This window comes from Curcuma longa, chromosome 1 (genome assembly GCF_044706935.1).
Source record: "Curcuma longa cultivar G26 ecotype Majalengka, Jawa Barat chromosome 1, ITB_CL_G26_1.1, whole genome shotgun sequence".
NCBI lineage: Eukaryota > Viridiplantae > Streptophyta > Magnoliopsida > Zingiberales > Zingiberaceae > Curcuma > Curcuma longa.
In genome coordinates, this window is record NC_133861.1 from 27,271,273 (window position 1) to 27,293,214 (window position 21,942).

The 21,942-nt window shown below is 42.4% G+C and overlaps 2 protein-coding genes across 3 annotated transcripts; one reads left to right on the forward strand and one right to left on the reverse strand.

The window, feature by feature from the left end:
- Window positions 1-777: 777 nt before the first annotated feature.
- LOC141840949 (poly [ADP-ribose] polymerase 2-like) lies at window positions 778-4,839 on the reverse strand. Of its 2 annotated transcripts, XM_074729055.1 has the most exons (7): window positions 2,371-4,839; window positions 2,058-2,168; window positions 1,832-1,907; window positions 1,489-1,630; window positions 1,336-1,409; window positions 1,160-1,204; window positions 778-1,065 (listed from the first exon to the last, which is right to left on the reverse strand). In XM_074729055.1, exons 4-7 carry the CDS (start codon window positions 1,588-1,590, stop codon window positions 942-944), a joined length of 345 nt encoding a protein of 114 aa, XP_074585156.1. In that variant the 5' UTR covers window positions 1,591-1,630; window positions 1,832-1,907; window positions 2,058-2,168; window positions 2,371-4,839; the 3' UTR covers window positions 778-941. The 2 variants fall into 2 exon arrangements, 1 of the variants encoding a protein (XP_074585156.1); XR_012602765.1 differs by lacking the exon at window positions 1,160-1,204.
- Window positions 4,840-14,702: 9,863 nt separating this feature from the next.
- Window positions 14,703-17,294, forward strand: LOC141823677 (uncharacterized). The gene has a single exon (XM_074710970.1). It carries the CDS (start codon window positions 14,703-14,705, stop codon window positions 17,292-17,294), a length of 2,592 nt encoding a protein of 863 aa, XP_074567071.1.
- Window positions 17,295-21,942: the final 4,648 nt, after the last annotated feature.

Genomic DNA, 21,942 nt, shown 5'->3' on the forward strand with positions numbered 1-21,942 from the left:
TGTTATGACGAGCAAGCCGGCCAGGTTGAGCAGCCTGGATGAACTAAGTAAACGGAAAAAGCCGAGATGAGCTAAGCGATGGGTAGCCCGGGAAATGATCTAGCGATGCGGCAAATACCCAAGATGGACGGTAGTCAGGCTATTCCGGATAGGCAGAGTAAAAGCCTGTGCAGGCCAAGCAAGCTGATGAGTATGGATAAGCCAGATAGGCGGACTGATAAAGAACCTACTGTAGTGAGTCGTTTGCCCGAGTTTAGCCTTGGCCGCGTTTAGCCAAGTAAATAGATTGCTGGACCCTACGAGCCGAGCAAGAAGGTCTATATGAACGAATCGGACAAACCGCTCCTAGATGACTAGGTCTGAGTTCCTAAAACCACGTTGACCATGGATCCTGAGACCGACCAAGTTAGACTATCTGTTGACCTACCTTGCCACGTCGAGCTCGAACAAGACTTACCACATCAATGTTACTATAGTTTTTAACAAATATTCTACATTTCTCAATGAGTTAAAGGTAAGTAACATACTATTATTATTATTATCATATGATAATCTAGATATTGAATTCTTATAAAATCAAATTTCTAAAAAACACAATAAAAATGTGAACTATCCTGAGTCCAAAATTCTGGGCTCACCACATAAACACTAGAACTAGTCAAAGTACCAAGTAAAATTCAAACAAAACTTCAGCTATTTTTTGTAAGCAATTATTTATTCCACTGTAAATGTGAAATGAGAAACGACCGATTATCATTTCACAAGATAGATGGCATTACTAAACTTCTTTGAACTATTTAAAAACGAATAAATTGGATTGGTTCAGTGGATAAGCAAGCAGAACACGATAAGGTCACAGCATCCAGCACAATTACACAGCAATTGAGCAAGTGGTATAAAGTACGAAGAAACGCAGATAACAATATAAATGGCCTTGCCGATCAGAGGCGAGAAATGACAACTTTAAACTCAGTAGGTGTATTCTTCTTCACTTGTTTTTGTTTAGGCCCTTCTTCTTGCTTGCTTTGCAAAATCTTCTGTCTTTGCTTCTCTCTGGCTTTACTCCTATTGATTGTATGCAAAACACAAGCAATTGAATCATTCAAACGTCAATAGGCAAGAATAAATGTTGAACCACATTTGACTTTAAAAAACGTACGTGAATGTAGCATAGTTCAGTGAACTAGGAAAAAAATATATCCACCTGAAGAGAATTGCCAAAAAGAACAAGCTGTGATACATTTGATACCTCCCTTAATGTGTCTCATGTTCCAATAATCATATGCTAAAAAAATTAAATTCTAATGACAGAATCTAGCAAAGGTTGATGCAAACCTTAATTTCCCCTCAGGTAATTGATCAGCATTATAATTAGCAGACAGAAGCTCAGCCATATCACCAAGTGCAACCTGTGGGAAAAGGTAGTCTGAATCAACAAAAGCTAAATATTGAAAATTAAATGTTGTTAGTTACCGTATTGACATTTACCTCACAAAGGAGCAACACCCCTTCTCTGGACTGTGTTGATGCATAATAATAATTTGCACTCTTTGAAAACATATCGGCAAAATAAACTCCCTTGCCAAACATGTAACCAGTAACGGGTGCTTCTGGAGGTGCAATCCTCAACCTGATGTTCAAGGATGACGAATAAATTCATCAAGAAACTATTAATATCTTTTCAGTTTAATAAAATAATCGAATCTCAAGAAATTCAACAATGAATAGAACCTTCCTAAATGAGAAAATAATTAAAATAAACTTCCATGAAACACATATCAGTAAGCATGAAATGTCAATGACAAACAACATTCAATCGACAAAGGGACACCTTGAGAAAGGATTCCGGTCCAGTTTGTGAGTCGAGAGCCATGCTACAGAAGCATCCTATTCTTGGTGTTAGAGTACTGTAACAGAATAATAATCATTTTAATGAGAAGAAATCAGTAAGAATTTCTGGCATAACTGTGTAATAATTTTAACTCTGTATAGGCACACAGTATAGTAAACAAATAGATAAAACATAAAAAATGTGAGACAAATGGATCCATTTTAACCTTTTTGAATCGTTCAAGTTCAGTTTTCCTGAAAACCTTAAATATCTGCACGATATCAACAGCATAGCCTGAATGTGTTTTGGCATGTGTATTCAACAAGTACTTCTTTATCTGGTAAAAAAATATCCAATGTTACAATTGACATATGGGGAGATAGCTTACCATAACAAATCTGACCAGAAGAATATCAAGGCTACTATAACCAAACTTTATTGTATAAATTAAAAATCAATATCCTATTTCAAATTTGTAGCTTTTGTAGAATCATTTAGCATAAATCAGTTTTAACATGTAAAAGGAAAACAGAGATTACCATAGAGAATTCCTTGGTATCAACATCGATAGGTGATAGTTCACATTGCAGTTGCTTGTACCGAGAATTTAGAGGGTCATCCGTCAAAGTTAAAAGAAATTGCAGTCATATATGTCAGAAAAGAAAGCCTGCACTGCACTTCGTTTTGTTACCAAAACCAAATGAAATACACATGCACGAACTGTTTCAATTCCAGTTGCTTGTGCTTTGGGTTTAGTGAGTTATCCTTCAACATGATAAGAACCTCCAGTGGAATATTCTATACAACAAAGCTTGCACTGAATTGGTTAAGCACAACAAATTATGGCATATATCTTTGTTGAAAATGTGAATGGAAATAAAGAATTGGAAGGATGGAGAAGACCCTCATATAGAGGAGTTTTAGTCCTTCATTGGTAGTTGAGAGGCAACTTAATTGGTTTATATTGTATCACAAACATTGATGTTGTGAACAAATGCATGAGAGGCTCTCTCTCACGTGTGGGTGCGCAGGAGGGTGCAAATTCAGAGCCCGAATTGCACTACCCGCAAGGCAACTTGTGTGCGAGCGCAACTTGCGCGCGTCGAATGTTGGACCGGTCAGGGCATAATTTGCCCAAGCAGATCAATCAACATTTTGCCATCCCGTTCAATTTTTGTAATGTATAAATTAATGGACGAGTTAATTACTTGACATTGAAACGGTCGAGTATTATTACTAACGTTTCAAATCAAGCCACTAATCGTATCATTAATCTCCAATTAATTAAAGATATATTGCGAGGTTATAAAAGAGAAAGCGATGGGAGACTACAGACAGAGCATTCTCGATCCCTCACTTCCCTTTTCTCTTTTCTTCTGCTTTCCCCAGTGATAGCCTTTGGGTGTAATCAATTCGCTGAAAACGATCAATGCTTCATCGTTTCTCCGGTCTTGTATTCTAGGAAACAGACATCCATCCTGACCTCTAAGCACCGCCGGAGGGGACGAATCTGTTTTAAAGAAACTGCGTTGAACGCAGGCCTCGGCAACTTGGGTCGGCTCGACAACTTGGGTCGGCTCGGCCACTCGACTCGGCTCGGCAACTTGGGTCGGCTCGGCAACTCGACTCGGCTCGGCTCGACAACTTAGGTCGGCTCAACAAGTTGGGTCGGTTCGGCAACTTGGATCGGCTCGACAACTTGGATCGGTTCGACAACTCGGCTCGACTCGGTACCTCGGCTCGGCTCGGCAACTTGGGTCAGCTCGACAAGTTGGGTCGATTCGACAACTTGAGTCGACTCAGCAACTTGGGTCAGTTCGGCAACTAGGCTCGGCTCGGCACCTCGGCTCGGCTCGACAACTTGGGTCGGCTTGGCAAGTTGGATCGATTCGACAACTTGAGTCGGCTCAGCAACTTGAGTCAGTTAGGCAACTCGACTCGGCTCGGCTCGACACCTCAGCTCGGCTCGACACCTCAGCTCAGCAACTTGGGTCGGTTCGGCAACTTGGGTCAGCTCGGCAACTTGGGTTGGTTCGACAACTCGGCTCGGCTCGGCACCTCAAGTCGGCTCGGCAACTCGGATCAACTCGCCACTCAACTCTCTCCGGCAAAAAGATTGTCAATAGTCTTAAAACAGATCTGTATCTGTTGCAATGGCAACGGACCAAGTTGAGATGACGGTAGTAGAGCCTACTACTCGACATGTGCAAATAACGACTCTTACTGTACCGATTGGGTCAGTCCCAATCAATCATGCCGAGAAGCCAGAGAAATTCATAGGAATGAATTTCAAGAAGTGGCAGCAGAAAATATTTTTCTACTTGACCACTCTGGCTAGGTTCTTGACTGAAGAACCACCCAAGATACCTGAGGGTACTTTAGATGCCCAAACCTTCAATTCTATGAAGGCTTGAAAACACTCAAAGTTTCTTTGTAGAAAGTATATCCTCAACTGTTTGGCAGATTCATTATATAATATATACTGCACAAAGAAGTTGGCTAAAAAATTATGAAAATCCTTAGACCTGAAATACAGAACAGAGGATGTGGGGGCTAAAAAATTTGTTATTGGCCGGTTCCTAGACTCCAAGACAGTGATCAGCCAAGTCCAGGAGCTCCAAGTGATCATGCACGAGATTCACTTAGAAGGCATGATGCTGAGTGAGACATTCCAGGTGGCAACGATCATAGAGAAGCTCCCTCCCGGTTGGAAAGACTTCAAGAATTATTTGAAGCACAAAAGAAAGGAGATGAATATCGAGGAGCTCATCGTCCGACTCCGGATTAAAGAAGACAACAGGAGCTCGGACAAACGATCGTTCTCTTAGGTTACTGTAAAAGCCAACATGATCGAGCACGGTCAAAACTCAAAACGGAAGAATTCTAAATCTTCCAAAATTGAACCGAGAGGAGGCGTATCTAAGAAGTTTTCTAGGAAATGTTTCAACTGTGACCGAATCGGTCACAAATCTTCGGACTGCAGAAAGCCAAAGAAGAAGCATGAAGCTAATGTGAGCGAGGGGTTGGATATGGATCTCTGCACCGTCATTTTTGAAATGAACCTCATCGGTTTGAACCCGCGGCAGTGGTGGATTGACACAAGAGCCACCAAACATGCGTACTACAACAAAGAGCTTCTCCACAACTTTGAAGAAATTAAAAATGGAGATAAGCTGTATATAGGGAATTCAGCAACTTCAGAGATCAAGGGTCGTGGAAAAGTAATGCTAAAGATGACTTCAGGCAAGAATTTAACTCTGAACAATGTGTTGAATATTCCAGAGATTCAGAAGAATCTGGTATCCGAATCACTTTTAAGCAAGCATGGCTTTCGCATTGTATTTGAGTCGGACAGGATAGTATTGTCCAAGAATAGAATGTTTGTAGGAAAAGGTTATGAAAATGATGGGCTTTTTAAACTCAGTGTAATGGCCATTAGGCCTAAAATGAAAAAAAATAAAAGTTCTTCCTCTTATATGCTTGAGTCATCTGTGTTGTGGCATAGTAGACTAGGTCATGTTAATTACAATTCGATACAAAGATTAATTAACATGCAAAGGCTTCCGACATTCCTACTTGACCCGAAACAAAAATGTAAGACTTGTGTTGAAGCGAAGATGACAAGGTCATATTTTCAACATGTTGAAAGAAACACAGAACCACTCGGCTTAATCTATACAGACGTGTGCGACCTAAAAGGGGTTCCAACGCGCAGTAAAAATAAATATTTTATTACTTTTATAGATGATAACACAAAATATTGTTATATGTATCTTCTAAAAAGTAAAGATGAGGCTATAGAGAAGTTTATTCTCTATAAAACTGAGGTTGAAAATCATTTTAATAAAAAGATTAAGGTAGTTCGAAGTGATCGAAGAGGTGAATATGTTTCACCATTCGTTGAATTTTGTGTTGAACATAGAATCAGGCACAAAACAACGGCTCAATAAACTCCTCAGCAAAATGGTATTACTGAGAGAAAAAATCGTATTTTAAAAGAGATGGTAAATGCTCTTTTATTAAGTTCTGGACTAGCAGAAAATTTATGGAGAAAGACTGTGCTAACAGCAAATTACCTATTAAATAAGGTATCTCGAAAAAATATAGACAAGAACCCTTATGAATTATGAAATGGTAGAATGTCATCCTATAAATACTTACGAGTGGGGGAGTATCTTGCAAAGGTGTTGGTACTTAATCCAAAAAGGATCAAAATAGAACCAAAAACTATTGACCACATATTCCTAGAATATGCACAAAATAGTAGTGCTTACCGATTTCTTATGTATGAATCGCTAATACCATAAATACATAAGAACTCGATAATTGAATCGACAAATGCCTCATTCTTCGAAGATGTGTTTCCGTATAAAACTAGAGAGGAAGCAAATCCCTCAAAAAGGATTTTTAAAACACAAGAAGAAGAACATGAGAGTGAACCAAAAGAGGTAGAGCTTAGACGAAGTAAAAGAGCTCGTATGGAAAAATCCTTTGGATCGGATTTTATCACTTTTATGTTGGAAAATAAACCACAGAATCATACAAAAGCTCTAAAATCTTCTGAAGGACCTCACTGGAAAGAAGCGATTACATCTGAGATCACTTTTATTTTACAAAATCATACTTAGGAGTTTGTGGATCTTCCTCCTGAAAGTAAGCCATTGTAAGTGGATTTTTAAGAGAAAGAAAAAATCGGATGACACAACATATAGATACAAGGGTAGATTGGTAATTAAGGATTACCGACAGCGTGAAGGTCTTGACTATTTTGATATATATACTCCAGTATCAAGAATAACCTCTATTAGAGTGTAATTAGCAATTGCCACATTGTGGAATTTGGAAATACATCAAATAGATGTGAAGACTGCTTTTCTAAATAGAAATTTAGAAGAGAAAATATACATGGAACAACTTGAAGAATTTTCTACTCCAGGACAGAAAAACAAAGTATCTACAACAAAAACATTGAAGATGGTTTTGTCATCTTGTGTCTTTATGTAGATGACATACTTATCATTGGAAATAATGATAAGATAATTAAATCCATTAAGAAAATATTGAATTCAAGATTTGACATGAAAGACATGAGCCTAGCTGATGTGATTCTAGAAATTAAGATTTTTAGAACAGCTAAAGGACTTGTTCTTAATCAGTTCCACTATATAGATAAGATTCTTGAGAAATTAAATAAGGATGATACTGCATTGGCACGGACTCCAATAGATATGAGTCAATATCTATTGAAAAATCGAATAAAAAGTAGCTCTCAGATAGAATATTCTAGAGTGATTGGAAGTTTGATGTACCTAATGAGTTGTATACAACCAGATTTACCTACGCGGTAAGTAAACTGAGTAGATACACGAATAATACCGGTGTTGAACATTGAAAAAGAATAACAAGAATACTAAAGTATTTGCGTTACACTCGTGATTATGAGCTGCACTATACAAGATATCCAACTGTGATCGAGGGATACAGCGATGCTAATTGGATATCTGAGGTAAAAAACTCTAAGTCTATAAGTGGATATTTATTCACTTTAGAAGGTGTTGCTATGTCATGGAAATCTTCAAAACAAACCATAATAACTAGATCCCAATAGAATCTAAGTTCGTAGCTCTTGACAAATGTGATGAAGAGGTTAAATGGTTACGACAATTTTTAGAAGATATTCTTAGATGGCCGAAACTGATGCCCGCAATATGCATACATTGTGACAGTCAATCGGCAATTGAACGGACACAAAGTCATTTGTATAACGGAAAGTCTAGACATATACATCGTAGACATAACACTATTAGATAACTACTCTCAACAGGAGTTATCACTATTGACTATGTAAAGTCGAAGGATAACCTAGCGGATCCACTAACCAAAAGGTTAAATAGAGAGTTAGTTGCGAGCTCATCTCAAAGGATGTATTTGATGCTGATAGCAAATGTTGGTGCAAAGGAAACCCAACCTATGCAAACTGGAGATCCCAAGAACTAGGTTCAAAGGGACAACCTAACTGCATCGACTAAGGAACATCACTATGGGAGAAATGATCCAATGAAACAGTGATAGGATGGAGAATAAGCACATGATTTTTAAAGATCCAGTAGAGTAGTGTGGAATACTCTTGAGTGATTACCTATGTGAGAAAGAAGTGAGGCCGCTTCAAAGAGATTTGGAAGGCACAAATCTTAAATCTTCTCGCAGAACCAGACGTGTTTATGACCAAGAACGAACACACTCATGAGAACTGAATTGCATCAGGAAAAGTCCTGGGTGAAATGTGTCAATGCTTATATGAATGGTCGATTGGTTCAAAGACATCGCGTCTACTAAATCAACCAATAAGCAAACATATTATCATAAGGGAAGGTTCAAAGGATAAAAAACCTACCTATCATTTGCCAGACTTTACTGTTGAAAGCTATCACATATCAGTTTTCATTCATGTGTGGGATTGTTGGAAATGTGAATGAAAATAAAGAATTGGAAGGACGAAGAAGACCCTCATATAGAGGAGTTTTAGTCCCACATTAGTAGTTGAGGGGCAACTTAATTGGTTTATATTGTATCACAAGCATTGATGTTGTGAACAAATGCATGGGGAGCTCTTTGTCACGCGTGGGTGCGCAGGAGGGGTGCAAATCCAAGGCCCGTATTGCACTACCCGCAAGGTAACTTGTGTGCGAGCGCGACCTGCGCGCGTCGAATGTCGAACCGGTCAAGGCATAATTTGCCCAAGAAGATCAACCAACATTTTGTCATCCCGTTCATTTTTTGTAACATATAAATTAATGGACGAGTTAATTACTTGACGTTTAAACGGTCGAATATTATTACTAACGTTTCAAATCAAGCCATTAATCGTACCATTAATCTCCAATTAATTAGAGATATGTCGCGAGGTTATAAAAAGGAAACGATGGGAGACTACAGGCAGAGCAGTCTCGATCCCTCACTTCCCTTTCCTCTTTTCTTCTGTCGATGCCGATGTCTTGTCCGGAGGTAGGCATGCGATGCCGGTACCTCGTCAGGAGGTAGGTCTGCGATGCCGGTACCTTGTCCGGAGGTAGACATGCGATGCCAGTACCTTGTCCGGAGGTAGGCATGCGATGCGGGTGTCTTGTCCGAAGGTAGGCAGGTGGTGCCGGTACCTGGTCCGGAGGTAGGCGGGTGGTGCCGGTATCTTGTCCGGAGGTAGGCAGGTGGTGCCGGTACCTTGTCCGGAGGTAGGCATGCGATGCCAGTGCCTTATCCGGAGGTAAGCATGCGATGCTGGTACCTTGTCAAAGGTAGGCCTGCGATGCCGATACCTGGTTCGGAGGTAGGCATGCGACCTTGCCGGGCGGTGCTGGTACCTGTCCGGAGGTAGGCAGGTGGTGCCGGGACCTTGTCAGGAGATAGGCAGGCGGTGCCGGTACCTGATCCGGAGGTAGGCTGGTGGTGCCAGGACCTTGTCCGGAGGTATGAGGTGCCGGATCATGATTTAGTAAGTCAGCATGATAGAACAGTGGAGGTATTAACGAATGTTAAATATTCTGGAGAGATGGAAGATGCCAAAGATACCTACACATATACTACGATAAAGGCAAGGTGGGCATCAAGGAAGCTCAGCATGACAACTCCGACACTTCAAGTTAGAATAGAGGTTTAGGGAAGATGAAAAATAATGAAATAATCTAGAGAGAGAAAAGGGAAAAAATTGAATCATCCCTCCTTATTATGTGTTTTCTTCAGGATTTATATAATCGCCTAAAAGAACATCTCTGCATCTGCAATCTAGGGAGACCAGATCTGATAGTCGTTACCTGCTCTTCCATTTATTACATGTCACATGTATGTAGGAAACATCTAGAGGACAAAGTCTAACACCCTCATGATTATTTCTATACTTGCTTATGAGTATCATGCTTAGCAATATTCATAGTAACCATCAATGGGTCCCTGTAGGATGACTAGGTTGTGAAGGGGTCGAGGAGGTTAAGTTTTTCTAGAGTCAGAGAAGGTGAGTCAAGGAGATTGTGCCCTCTGGAGTCGGAGTGGCCAAGTCAATGAAAGGGTTGAGGAGACGTATCCTCTAGAGTCAGGAGAGTCGATGAAGGAGTCGAGGAGCCTGTGTCCTATGGAGTCGGGATGACCGAATCAATGAAGGGGTTGAGGAGATTGTGTCATCTGGAGTCGAGGTGACCAAGTCGATGAAAGGGTCAAGGAGGTTGTGTCTTTTGGAGTCAAGGTGTATGACTCGATGAAAGGGTTGAGAAGGCTATGTCCTATGGAGTTGAGGTGGATGAATCGAGCAGGTTATGATAGAGTCGAGGCGGCCGAGTCGAGAGGAGTCGAGGAGGTATATCCTCTAGAGTCGGGGTGATGGGTGAGTCGAGTTGTGAAGGATGGCTGAGTCAAGGAGGTTGTGTCCTTCTGGAGTCGTGGTGGCTAGTCGATGAAAGGGCCGAGAATGTTGTGCAATGGGGGTGGATCCTCTGGAGTTAGTAAGTTGTGTCATTTAGAATCGAGATGGTCGAGTCGATGAAGGAGTCGAGGAGGTTGTGTCCTCTGGAGTCTGAGTGGCCGAAGTCGATAAAGGGGTCGAGGAGGCTGTGTCTTCTAGAGTTGGGGTGATGAATTACTGAAGGAGGCGAGGAGGCGGTGTCTTCTAGAGTCGAGATAGATGAATCAATGGAGGGGTCGAGGAGGCTGTGTCCTCTCGAGTCATGGTGACAGAGTTAATGAAGGAGTGACCAAAATATCTTGAACTGAACTGATGAGGTCAAAATTGACTATTGGACCTCCACTAAGTCTTGACTGTTAACTTACACCTAGGCTTAACTATTGACTTAACTCTGTCACATATGATTTCTCTTTTTACCGTATCACAAGCCTTCCCTTTAATTCTAGTAGAAGGAAATGCTAGTTCGATGATTGGACTGATGGGATCTCAGCCCAACCACCGACCCGTACATAGGACTGACGTGATACTGAGTGGTTGCTTTGTAAGTGGCCTATCAAGAATGTGCATGCTATGTTAATGTCAGAGATACGTATGTTGGCGTATCATGCTTACAGATGATTTATCTTACTAGCACATAAATGCAACCAGTATGTGATTGACATATGTCTTGAACATTGAAGATTTGTAAGGAGTCTATAATCGTCAATTCGCGTGTGAGATCTGATGGCTTTGAACAAATAGCTTGAATGTGGATTGACAATGATTGTTGGTATTCCCAGAGTATATATAAGAGTGAGGGATGAAGATGAACACTGCACTAAACGAAAGCTTTATATTGTATCTCTGCATCCAATTTATTTCCTGTTACCTTTCTTCCTCATGACCATGTAATTTTTGAAATCATGTTGAAGGTTGCCATCAACAAGCTGCTAAGGGAGTCTACATCCGAAGTAGGACACAACATTCCCACTGTTCATCCCAGCGAGCAACAAGAAACCCAATCCTCAGAACCACTGGTCGACTTGACCATATTTACAGGGGATCTTCCCCTCAACCTCTAATAATTGAGGTAGTTGAGTCGTTGGGAGACTCACAACAGGCACCGAGAAAAAGATCTTGCCTTCAAGAGTCAGTCCTGGAGACAAATGTGTCCGTGGTTGCCTCCCCTAATTTTCAAATGGGGGGTGAAGTTCCCTTGGCGAAACTAAACACCCTACTGCCTCCTTTAGACCACCCTGAATCATCAACTCGTCGACCGATGACGGAGGAGACATGACTTGAGAATACGTCCGCCCAACCAGGGGTCGTAGCAGGCGAGGTGATAATCCTATCCAGTACTATGGCAGAAATCTAGCACGACACCCGTGAGGAGGCAAAACAGCAATCCTTCGTCGGGCTGGCGAAGGTCATGGTAAAGGATTTGACAGGGGTAAGGATTCACGAAGAAAGGTAGGCCTAACCTCCTAGTGGACTTGCTTACGAATTGATTGATTTTGTAAATGTGGACTAAGGCATTCGAATTCCTCCAGAGTTCCGGAAGCCCTCCAACTGCAATGAGAACAAAGGTCTCAAATAGCCGAGTTAGAGGCTCTATTGGCCTCCAGTCAAGAGTAAGAGGAGACGACGACAGAGATGAAGAGGCTACAAGACGTGCTTCAAGCCCAGGAGGAGCAATTACTCTTGCGACACTAAGAAGTGGAGACTTTTCAAGCTGAAATGACCTCATTGCATGGTCGACGTGAGACCCAAATATAAGAATTAGCCGCACAAGTTGCTGCATAGAAGGAGAAGCAAGAGAAGAAGGAGGAGAAGGCCACAGACTTACTGGCAAGGGTGAAGGCCAAGTTGGAATCTCGGGAGGCGAGCTGCAACATATGCGTATACTATTAGAGAGGGAGATATCCGAGTCCCGATCGAGAAGGGTCGAAATAGAGAAGTTGGAGAGTCGTGTGGAGGCCAGAGGGATGACCTGAAGGTCAAGGAAGCAGAGCTCCAAAATTATAAGGTCGGAGAAGAACAATGGCAGACGAAATAGAAGCGCAAAATATATAATGCGCTTAGTGATTGCATACTTAGGATGATCCAGTACAGAATCGTGGGGACCACTAAGCAGCTACAAGAAGTTGAACATCTACCAATGAATTTTCTTATAAAATTTATAAATCTAGAGAAAATTCTAAACGAAATGTCTCATGAAGATTTAGAAGATATATAATAGTTCAGGATTTAAATGTAATTTTGATTTATCAGTAGTTTATGAATGTAATCTCTACTTTTGAAAAGAAACATAAAATTCTTCTTTTACCACACCAAGTATTATTTATTGAGGAATTTATTGAATTTTGATTTATGTAATTGTAAGCTTAATTGCATGAAGATAGAGAGCGGAGTGTAAACACTATAAACTTCAAATAAAAACTCTTGGTACTAAAGATGAAAAATCAAGTGGTTGGCAGTAAAGATCAAGGAGGCATGCATTACCATTTGCCTCTACAACATGCGAGATTCATATCAAGGGTTGGGTTTGTGAATAATGCAAAGTTTCAAATGAGCAATCTTAACCTGTCTATACGGGAAATTATGATGAAATTGGGGCAACCAAGTGGTTGGCAGGATCGAGGAGGTATCATTTTAGGATACGGATGTATGCGTGATGGCATATCAATCTAGGAGATATTTTATTTTATCATAAATAACAACTAATCTAATGTTGACATGCGTAGGGAGACATAGGCATGCTTTATTTGAGGCAACTGTTAGGATTCTGTAAATTAGCATCGCCACATCTAATGGATGATGATCGTAGCTTCTAGCTTTATCGAAAATCAATGGCTGGCATAAAGAGTCCCATAATTTATATTGAATCGATGGTTGATGGAAATTATTAAATATGTTGATTCACACATAAATACCAAAAGTAATCTTCTAAAATTTATTAATTTAACAAGAGAATATCATGAGTTAAAAAGTAAACTCATCGCTGTCAAAGAAGAGACAACAAAAATATTATTAATCAATAAAATCTATCTCAAAACAATTAAATAAATTTTAACATCATAAAATTTAACTCCCTTTGACTTGTTTACATCCCTTGGTTTACAATTACATCCATAAATTAGAATGCTACTTTATGTATGAAAAGGATGAGTTAAACATCAAAATACTGAATAAAAAAAGCACTGCGTACTTAGCACGCTTGCTAAAATAGTATTAATTGTCTAAGCCAAATATGGGGAGCAATCTACCGCTAGCCAACTGCGTATCTAGTCGTGCAAAATTTTTTATTAATGATAAATGATTATATCCTGGGCTACATAAATTCGTCCTTAGCTCTGTGTGTATCTAGTCGTGTTTATTGCTGATATATCCTTCACTATCTACAGTTGAACGTTCTCAAGATCAAAATTTGTAATCATTTTATTAATAAAAGGAGAGTATTTTAGATGTTTAGATAAAAGTATAATAGATGATTTCCTTCGCCTCAAATAACTCAGTATCATCGATCTCATCAGTCCTACAACAAGAGACAAATAGGTAAATTAGATACACAACAGATCCTCCACGGCTTGTCAATTTCATGAATCTAATCCGTGTCTAAGGAAATAAATCTGTCAGTTAACAACCAATTACGATAAAACCCAACGATAAAAGAAATACTGAGCTCTGGCCTTGGGCTGTGCTTGACTCATGAGCTAGCTAGACATATTGGCTGGACACATGCATGTACTACCCAACTCATATTTTGGCTGATTTTTCTGCTTGCTTCATCCCGGGTAATGATCCCACCGTAACCATAAGTATGAAATCCACACGTAAACCTAGCAATCTTTTCCTTTCCCCTTTTGGCATATAATAAAGCTTTTTGTGTACAACAAATTCCTGTTACAAATTTGTGACGGGAATCTATATCGTTCAATTTTAAAGTTAAGATTAAATTCAGACCGTAAATTGAATGGGTGATTGTGATGAAAAAATTTAATCTTCTATTTTAAAATCTAGGACAATCAAAGATTTTTATCATAAATTTGCTGACAGAAATTTATTGGGTACCGTAACCATAAAGAATCTTCAACTGTTTGGCATAAGCTGCGAGCCTTCTCTCACTCAAAGAACATATACTGTACGGACATAGCATTATATTTTAAGAAGCACACTCCAGAATCTAATCCCACCTTTTTGCACTTCTTCTAGTTCACGTTCCAAATCAGTGACATGCATGACACTGGAAATTAAAAGCATGCAAAATGTTAAGCATGAGCATCGCTTGCTAAGGTAACAAGAATAAAGAAAAAGTTGCCATGGCAGGCGTATAAATAAAATGTACAGGACAGCTACCAACTTCCATCAACACAGCGAGTGAGGAAGAAATTAAACTACCTACGTACGTTAATTGTTGCGATTCATCGATCGATCGATCGATCAATGCAGATCATTCCGAAGAAAATTCGCGATATATGGAGCGACGAACAAATCCGCATCCTTGTCCTCCTAAGCCTCCTCCTCCAGATCATCCTCATCGCCTTCTCCCTCTTCCGCAAGCGCAGCTCCAAGAAGCTCCTCAGCCTCGTGCTCTGGCTCTCCTACCTCGGCGCTGACGCCATCGCCATCTTGGCCCTAGGCAACCTCCTCAACGAGCAGAACGACGCGCTGGAGAAAAACCAGACCGGCGACATCATGGCCTTCTGGGCCCCTTTCCTCCTCCTCCACCTCGGTGGCCCTGACACCATCACCTCCTACTCCCTCGAGGACAACGAGCTCTGGCTCCGCCACTTCCTCAGCCTCGTCTCCGAGGTCGTCGTAGCCGTCGCCGTCTTCCTCGAATCCCTCCCGAGTCCCCATGTTTGGAAGCCTGCCATCGTCGTCTTCTTCGCCGGCATCCTCAAGTACGGCGAGCGCACGTGGTCTCTCCGCTCCGCCTCCATGGACCACCTACGTGAGTCCATGCTCGACGAGGCTGACCCTGGCCCCAACTACGCTAAGTTCATGCAGGAGCTCCACTCCCGCTTGGAGGCCGGCGTCAAAGTGGAGATCAAGACAGAGAAGGCGCCCTCGCCGACGCTCCCGCAGCAGGAGGCGATCAAGCTCTCTATGGAGCAGGTCATCACCATGGGTTATCACTTCTTCCAAACCTACAAGCGTCTCACCGTCGACCTCATGCTCAGCTCCCAGGATCGCATCGAAAGCCAGAACTTCTTCCTCCAACTAAAGGCGGAGCAGGCGTTCCAGGTGGTGGAAGTGGAGCTCTCCTTCCTCCACGACATCCTCCACACCAAGGCAGTCTATGTCCACAGCCCCACAGGCCGCATCACTCGTGTCGCCTCCCTCGCCATGCCCATCCTCGCGCTCCTCCTCTTCTACAACCGCAGCGGTAAGCACTCAGCTGGCATCTTCAAAGGCGTCGACGTCCTCATCACTTATTTGCTCCTACTCGTCGCGATCGGGCTCGAGATCGTGGCGATTTTGTTGCTCATCTTGTCCGACTGGGCGATCGTCGCGCTGCTGATGAGCAGCAGCAGTCGGCTCGAGCAGCCCTGGATTGCATACCTCAAGAAAAGGCTTCGGACGCCCGAATGGGGCAACGCCATCATCGTCGCCCGACGAGGACTCCTCAGCGTCTTCCCCAAGCGGTTGCTGGGAGACGCCGACAGGTGGTGGTCGAACAAGATGCGACAGCACAACCTTCTCAGTGTCTGCATCAGGGACTACAATCGCACCAACCTTGACCGGATGCTGAAGTTTGTAAAATTGAAAGACGTGAGGGATCAGTATTGGTACGTGAGGTCCATCCAGGTTAACGAAAAAATGAAAGAGTACATCTTCAAACAGCTGAAGACGAAGGCCCAAAGCACCGAAGGCCTCGCTCAAAACTACAAGCGCCTTCGTACGTGCAGGGGCGAATGGGTGCTCCGGGAGAAAGGATACAATAACCTCAAATGGAGCGTCGAGAAGGAGTTCGACGAGAGTATCCTGATATGGCACATCGCCACCTATCTCTGCTACCAAAAACTGATCAAGGCCCACCCGAAGCAGGCCGTCAGCATCGACAATGATGAGCAAGATTATTCTATTGACATTAAAAAAAAATTGAGATCATGGATGAATAAGAGTATAGGAAGAATGACGCAAATGGTAAAGACGATTCTGAGAAGAAGCCGCTCCGAGCAAGACCACTTGCCGAAGGAGAATGAATCAGGGGATGCGGAAGATGTGGAAAATGAAGCAGGGCCTTCTGAGCCGTCGGATGACAAGCCAAGTAAGATACGTGATTACGTCAAAATAAGTCTGGAGATATCCGAGTACTTGATATACCTCCTGGTGTATCAGCCGAAGCTGCTGCCTGCCACTATCGGGACTATCAGATACCTAGACGCCTTCGCCTCCGAGGCCAAGAAATTCTTCTCCGACAAGGAGACCGAGATGAGAGAAGATTTGCAGAAAAGACCACCTTTAGTGGATGAGAAGAAATCAACCATAAAAGACTATCTCACCAAAATACTGCTGCCGAAGAAGATTCGCCAGTTCTTCTGCTTTTGCATCGAGGCGGTGAAGGAGATGCTATCAAAGAACAAACTGGCGACGCAAAGGAAGATGGAGGAGCTCTGCTGCGAGAAGCTGATGGACGTGAGCGCGACGGTGGATCCCATCGAAGTGAAGGGCGACCGGAGCATGTCGGTGCTGTTCCACGCGGTGAAGCTGGCAAGGCAGATAATGGCGAAGTTCAAGGAGGAGGAGGAGGAGGAGGAGGAGGAGGAGGGGGAACAGAAGAAGAAGAACGAGGGGGAGCAGGAGGAGAACAAGAAGGAGAAAAAGAAGTGGGAAGTGATGAGCTCCGTGTGGGTGGAGATGCTGTGCTACGCTGCGGGGAACTGCGCGTCGTACGCGCACGCCAGACAACTGAGCCAGGGCAGCGAGCTGCTCACCCACGTCTGGTTGCTGATGACGCACATGGGGATCGGGGAGCAGTACCGGATCGAGGCCGGCCATGCCCCGTTTACGCTAGTCGTTGAGACGTGAGTCACAGATAGAGGAGCATCAAGCAAATGTTTTAGTAGGAATTAATGGTTTAAGAACTGACGTTGTTTGATTATTAAAGTCAATGGATTCGATGGTGTAATAGCTTTGTTTGATCAATTTTTCGAAAATTAATTCATAATATACCGTGATACAGTGGTATCTCTAGACTGGCACCTTGTTGCTGTAGAAATACCAAATAGTTGTAAAACAAGAAAGAAAAGGATTATTAAGAAATATTATATAATATTTGAGAGGCGGATAATTAATAAACTTACACACTTGAGGTCTTGATGATAGTCACCCTTAAGATCTAGAACCTAATCTTGGCACTTGGCATCACGTGCCAATCTCATCTTAGCATTGAGTCTCAACCTCGAGTTCCGATCTTGGCACTCAATCGGCATTACGTGCCGACCACATTCGACCTCAAGTCTTGACCTCGAGTTTTGATCTTAGCACTCACTCAGCATCACACGCCAACCCCATCGCGACCTCGAGTTCCGACGTCGGCACTCACTCAGCATCACACGCCGACCCCATCTGGTCTCAGATCCCAACCTTAGAGCCTGCTTAATCTCAGGAGTCGGTTGACCCGCACAATCAGGGGAATCTAAGACTGTTTCTTCCAAAAAAAATAAGAAAATATCCCCAAAATACACAAACGATCAAAATCTTTCTAAAACTGGAATGGGTATTTCAGAATATTTCTAAATAGACTCTAATATTTCAGAAAATAACTCTATAAAAGGTTGCACATATCTATAGGCACAGGTATACACACATCAACCATAATTTTTCCAAATCATTAAACTCCTTTCTCACATAAAATTCTAATTTAAGCGTCGAAGTGGCTTGCCGGGACTCACTCCCGACGTCATTTTAACTCTCTTTATGAGTACTTTTCAGGTTTCTTCATCTCTCCGGGTGACTATCTTCGAGGAGCGTGCATGTCACAATTCGTGAACCAGTGGCTTGATCGTCCACAGTGTATTGGCCGGAATAAATTAGCACCGTCTGTGAAAAATCTGAGCCGAGACGCTACGATGGTCAACACTGAAAGAATCGTTGGTGAGCATGGCTATGTCGAGGAAAAAAGTTGTGGTGACAAGATGATGATCATGCCTGAGAAGATCAACGAATTAGTATCTTATACAATGTTAAAGATATTACAACAACACTCATTATTACCTCCTTTAGGAGTTCCTTTACCTTCCCCGGAAGATCCCTCTCCCTATAGAAAATTGTCGTTACCATTGGATGGAGACATGCCCATTATGAACTCTCTTAATAAAGAGGCAACTTCTCTGGATGAAGATTCACATGAGTCAAGAGAGGATATGCCCTTACTGTTGGGATCATCTTGGTGCAATGCGCGTGTTTACACGTTTCACAAACGTGCACAACGGAAATATACAAATAATTAAGACTAATTATTAAACAACACATGCATGCATAAGCAAGAAAGAACATGTACAAGGCATGATAAGAAATTAAAATTTTTAGAATAATAAATTATTTTAAACGCGTACCTCGCGGATGACGATGTTGAGTCGTGTTGACATCAATCGAGCGGTCCTCGTCGGAGTCCCGCCTCTACTGGTGATCCATGCTAAGCTCCCATCTGGATGGCTTTGGAAGCCACAAGTTGCGTCATCATCTTCGATACTAGCCGATGATCGATGACGATCGAATCGAGTGAAGCCTTATTCCGGGAACCACGCAACAATGTTTGTCGCGATTGTTCCGGTGCTTTCTAACTATCACCAAGAATCATATTCCTGATATAGTTTTCGGTGGTCAACTGTTGACTGCCGACTTGGGATAAATAATCGGAACCTTTCCGACAAAGATGGAATAATTCTCCGATCGCTTCACAAGCTCTCGGGTCGACTACTCTCCGACAACAACTTTGGTATCAAGGCAGCAGCGACTCCGGTAGTGTCACAAACTCCTGAATCAACTTCTCTCCGGCAAAGGCTTCGTGACCCAACTCTGGCAAACTGGTTTGGTGGTAAAGTCCGGCGGTGGCAAGACCATCCAGCAAAACCTTTAGCCTTCGGCATGATTAGGAAAGCTGATCAAAAGAAAGATTCAAGAATCCTTCCTTCAGTAGTCGGCCACAAATAGAGAAGCTTCAACCGGGAGGAGAAGAAGCAGTTCCAGTGGTGGCAAGCTTTGGTGTCGTTCCTGTTCGCAGTGAAGGAGACAAGAACCGGCGGCCGACATCTACTTCGGCCTCACCTCCTTCCCTCTCCTCGCAGTCATCACTGAGGGCCGCGACAGGCGGCGGTTGGCGAGCAGAGATGGTCAGCTGCCGGCAGTGCATCACGGGGAAGAGAAGAATAGGAGCCCTTTTCTCTTCTTCCTGTCGCTTCTCCGGTGGCCGGTGAGCAGACCAGCAACGCCGTGGCAGTCGGCGTGCCGCGATCCTCTGGTTTCACCTGCTCGCGGCCGTCATGTCTTCGGGCAAAGCTCTGGCATCGCAGGAGAAGACGATGAACATGCGCCGCTCGAGAAGAAGGTAGAAGTCGCCGGCCACCGCTCAGGGAGAAGGAAGAAATCGACGCCTTAGGGTTTTGGGGTAGCCACGTGCGACAGCGCCGCGCGAGGAAGAAGATGCCACAAGCCCTGTTTTCCTCTCTGTTTTTGTCGCACCCGTGGATGCAAGAAATCGTGATTCCTTCAGTAAGGAGAAGCTACAGTGCGGCGGCTAGGGATTCACCAAACCGGGCTTTTAGGGTTGGCACATGTGGGTTGAACCAGAGCTGAACCAAAGGAAAGAATAACCTAGATGAATCTGATTCATCCTATGTTTACTGTAGTGAACCAGGTTCATTATTGGTTCGCTTAATTCGGTAATCAAATGACCCCCGATTTGACTCAAACCAGTTTTGTTTGATTCATCTTCACAAGATGACGCTTCTTACCACATCCGTTCTATCAAAACCTCTTCCATCATAAAGTCCTTTGTCTGGTCTAACCAGACTTTATTTCTCTTTATCTGAGAATCCAATTCTCAAACTCATTTTAAGTCCTTCGAAGAACTTGTAGTGCATGTAACCTAATAAGTTCTCGGCTATGTTGGCCGTCCGTAATTAACTATTAATTACAGAATGATCATGAGTGACACCTAGTTGTACATCATGATCCTCAATTGATTAAAAAATTAATGATTGATTCTAGAATAATTCTAAATCCTTCAGCAACTACAATTAAACGTGCCTCGTTCCTTTCACCGTCTTACACCCGCTTGGTTCAGGACATGATCTATGTGTCGATCCCCATTAGGCTGACTACATCACACCTCTACCAAGTTACTTTCTTGTCCTGTGAATTCAAGTTACTTATACATGCGTCCAAGAGTACCGTATTCTTGACATGTAATATTTTGGCCAAAGACTTTTAGTAACAATCCTGACAAGTGACCACAAGGTATACGCCTCCATTTCTAAGGAGCGATGAATCCTCTATGAGCTATTCAAACACCTTCGGACACTTCGACTTATACCCAATCATCCCAGGTCCACATCTCCTCGGAGATGTTTGCTTAAGATGTCAAAGTATAAGCCTCCATGACTAAGGTGACTTGAATACCACAAGTCAAAGGAAACTCACACTTAAGATGCACTGAGATCTTCATTGACATATGTATAGAACCATATAAAATCTCAAGGCAGGTCACTCCAATGAACTGGTTACCTTTAACCAGCATCCATGTTTAACTCTCAACATCTAATGTCTCCAGCAATGAGATCGACTGCTTGGTTAACCAAGGAGTCTAAACGTGCTAGTCTCGACAGAATCGATGACGTCCGTGCTCATCAATTCCTCGACTAGGGATAATTTCAATACATTCATAATTGCACATGTAGAGATGCTCACGAGTTGTGATCCAATTACAAATTCTCTCATGCTATGAATCGTATTGTGGACATTCAGTATTTGAGTCTAAGATCCAATCAAACACATAGAATGTGCACTCAAATAGTAAATTGCTATTTATCCAATAAATAATATAATCGTATGACGATTGCCTTAGGACATCCCTCAAATTTAACACTTACCTGATTATAAAGGTAAGACAACAATTTTAGAAGAGGTAAGCATATTCCGAACACCTTTCTCTAAGAAAATCTTGGAACAAGAACTACCTCGGCACTTTCGACAATCACAGTTGGGAGAGTACACCAGATCATCAGATTAAGAAGACCACTTGTGCCGTTTCAAGAACGCTGCTCTACTACATCAATATCCGAATGGAGTTAAGTGTACAGTTTTATTAACCACCTTGTCGGACTCTGCTCAGAGATGGTTCAGACGTCTCCCTATTTCATCCATACACTCCTTTGTTGATTTCAAGGCTGCTTTTCTCCATCAATTTATCAGTAGTAAAAGGTATCAGAAGACACCATTAAATTTATTCACCATGAAGCAAAAGCCTAGGGAAACTCTCGGAGAATACATCCAATGATTCGATCGAGTCGTTTGAGACATCCCTTCCACTCCATAGAAGTATTAACCAACGCCTTTTCCCAAGGACTAATAGATGGAGAATTTTTTATATCTCTGGTGAAAAAATTCCTTGCCAATTATGCCAAGTTGTTAGAAAGAGCAGAAAAGTATATACATATAGAAGAAACACAGCTCG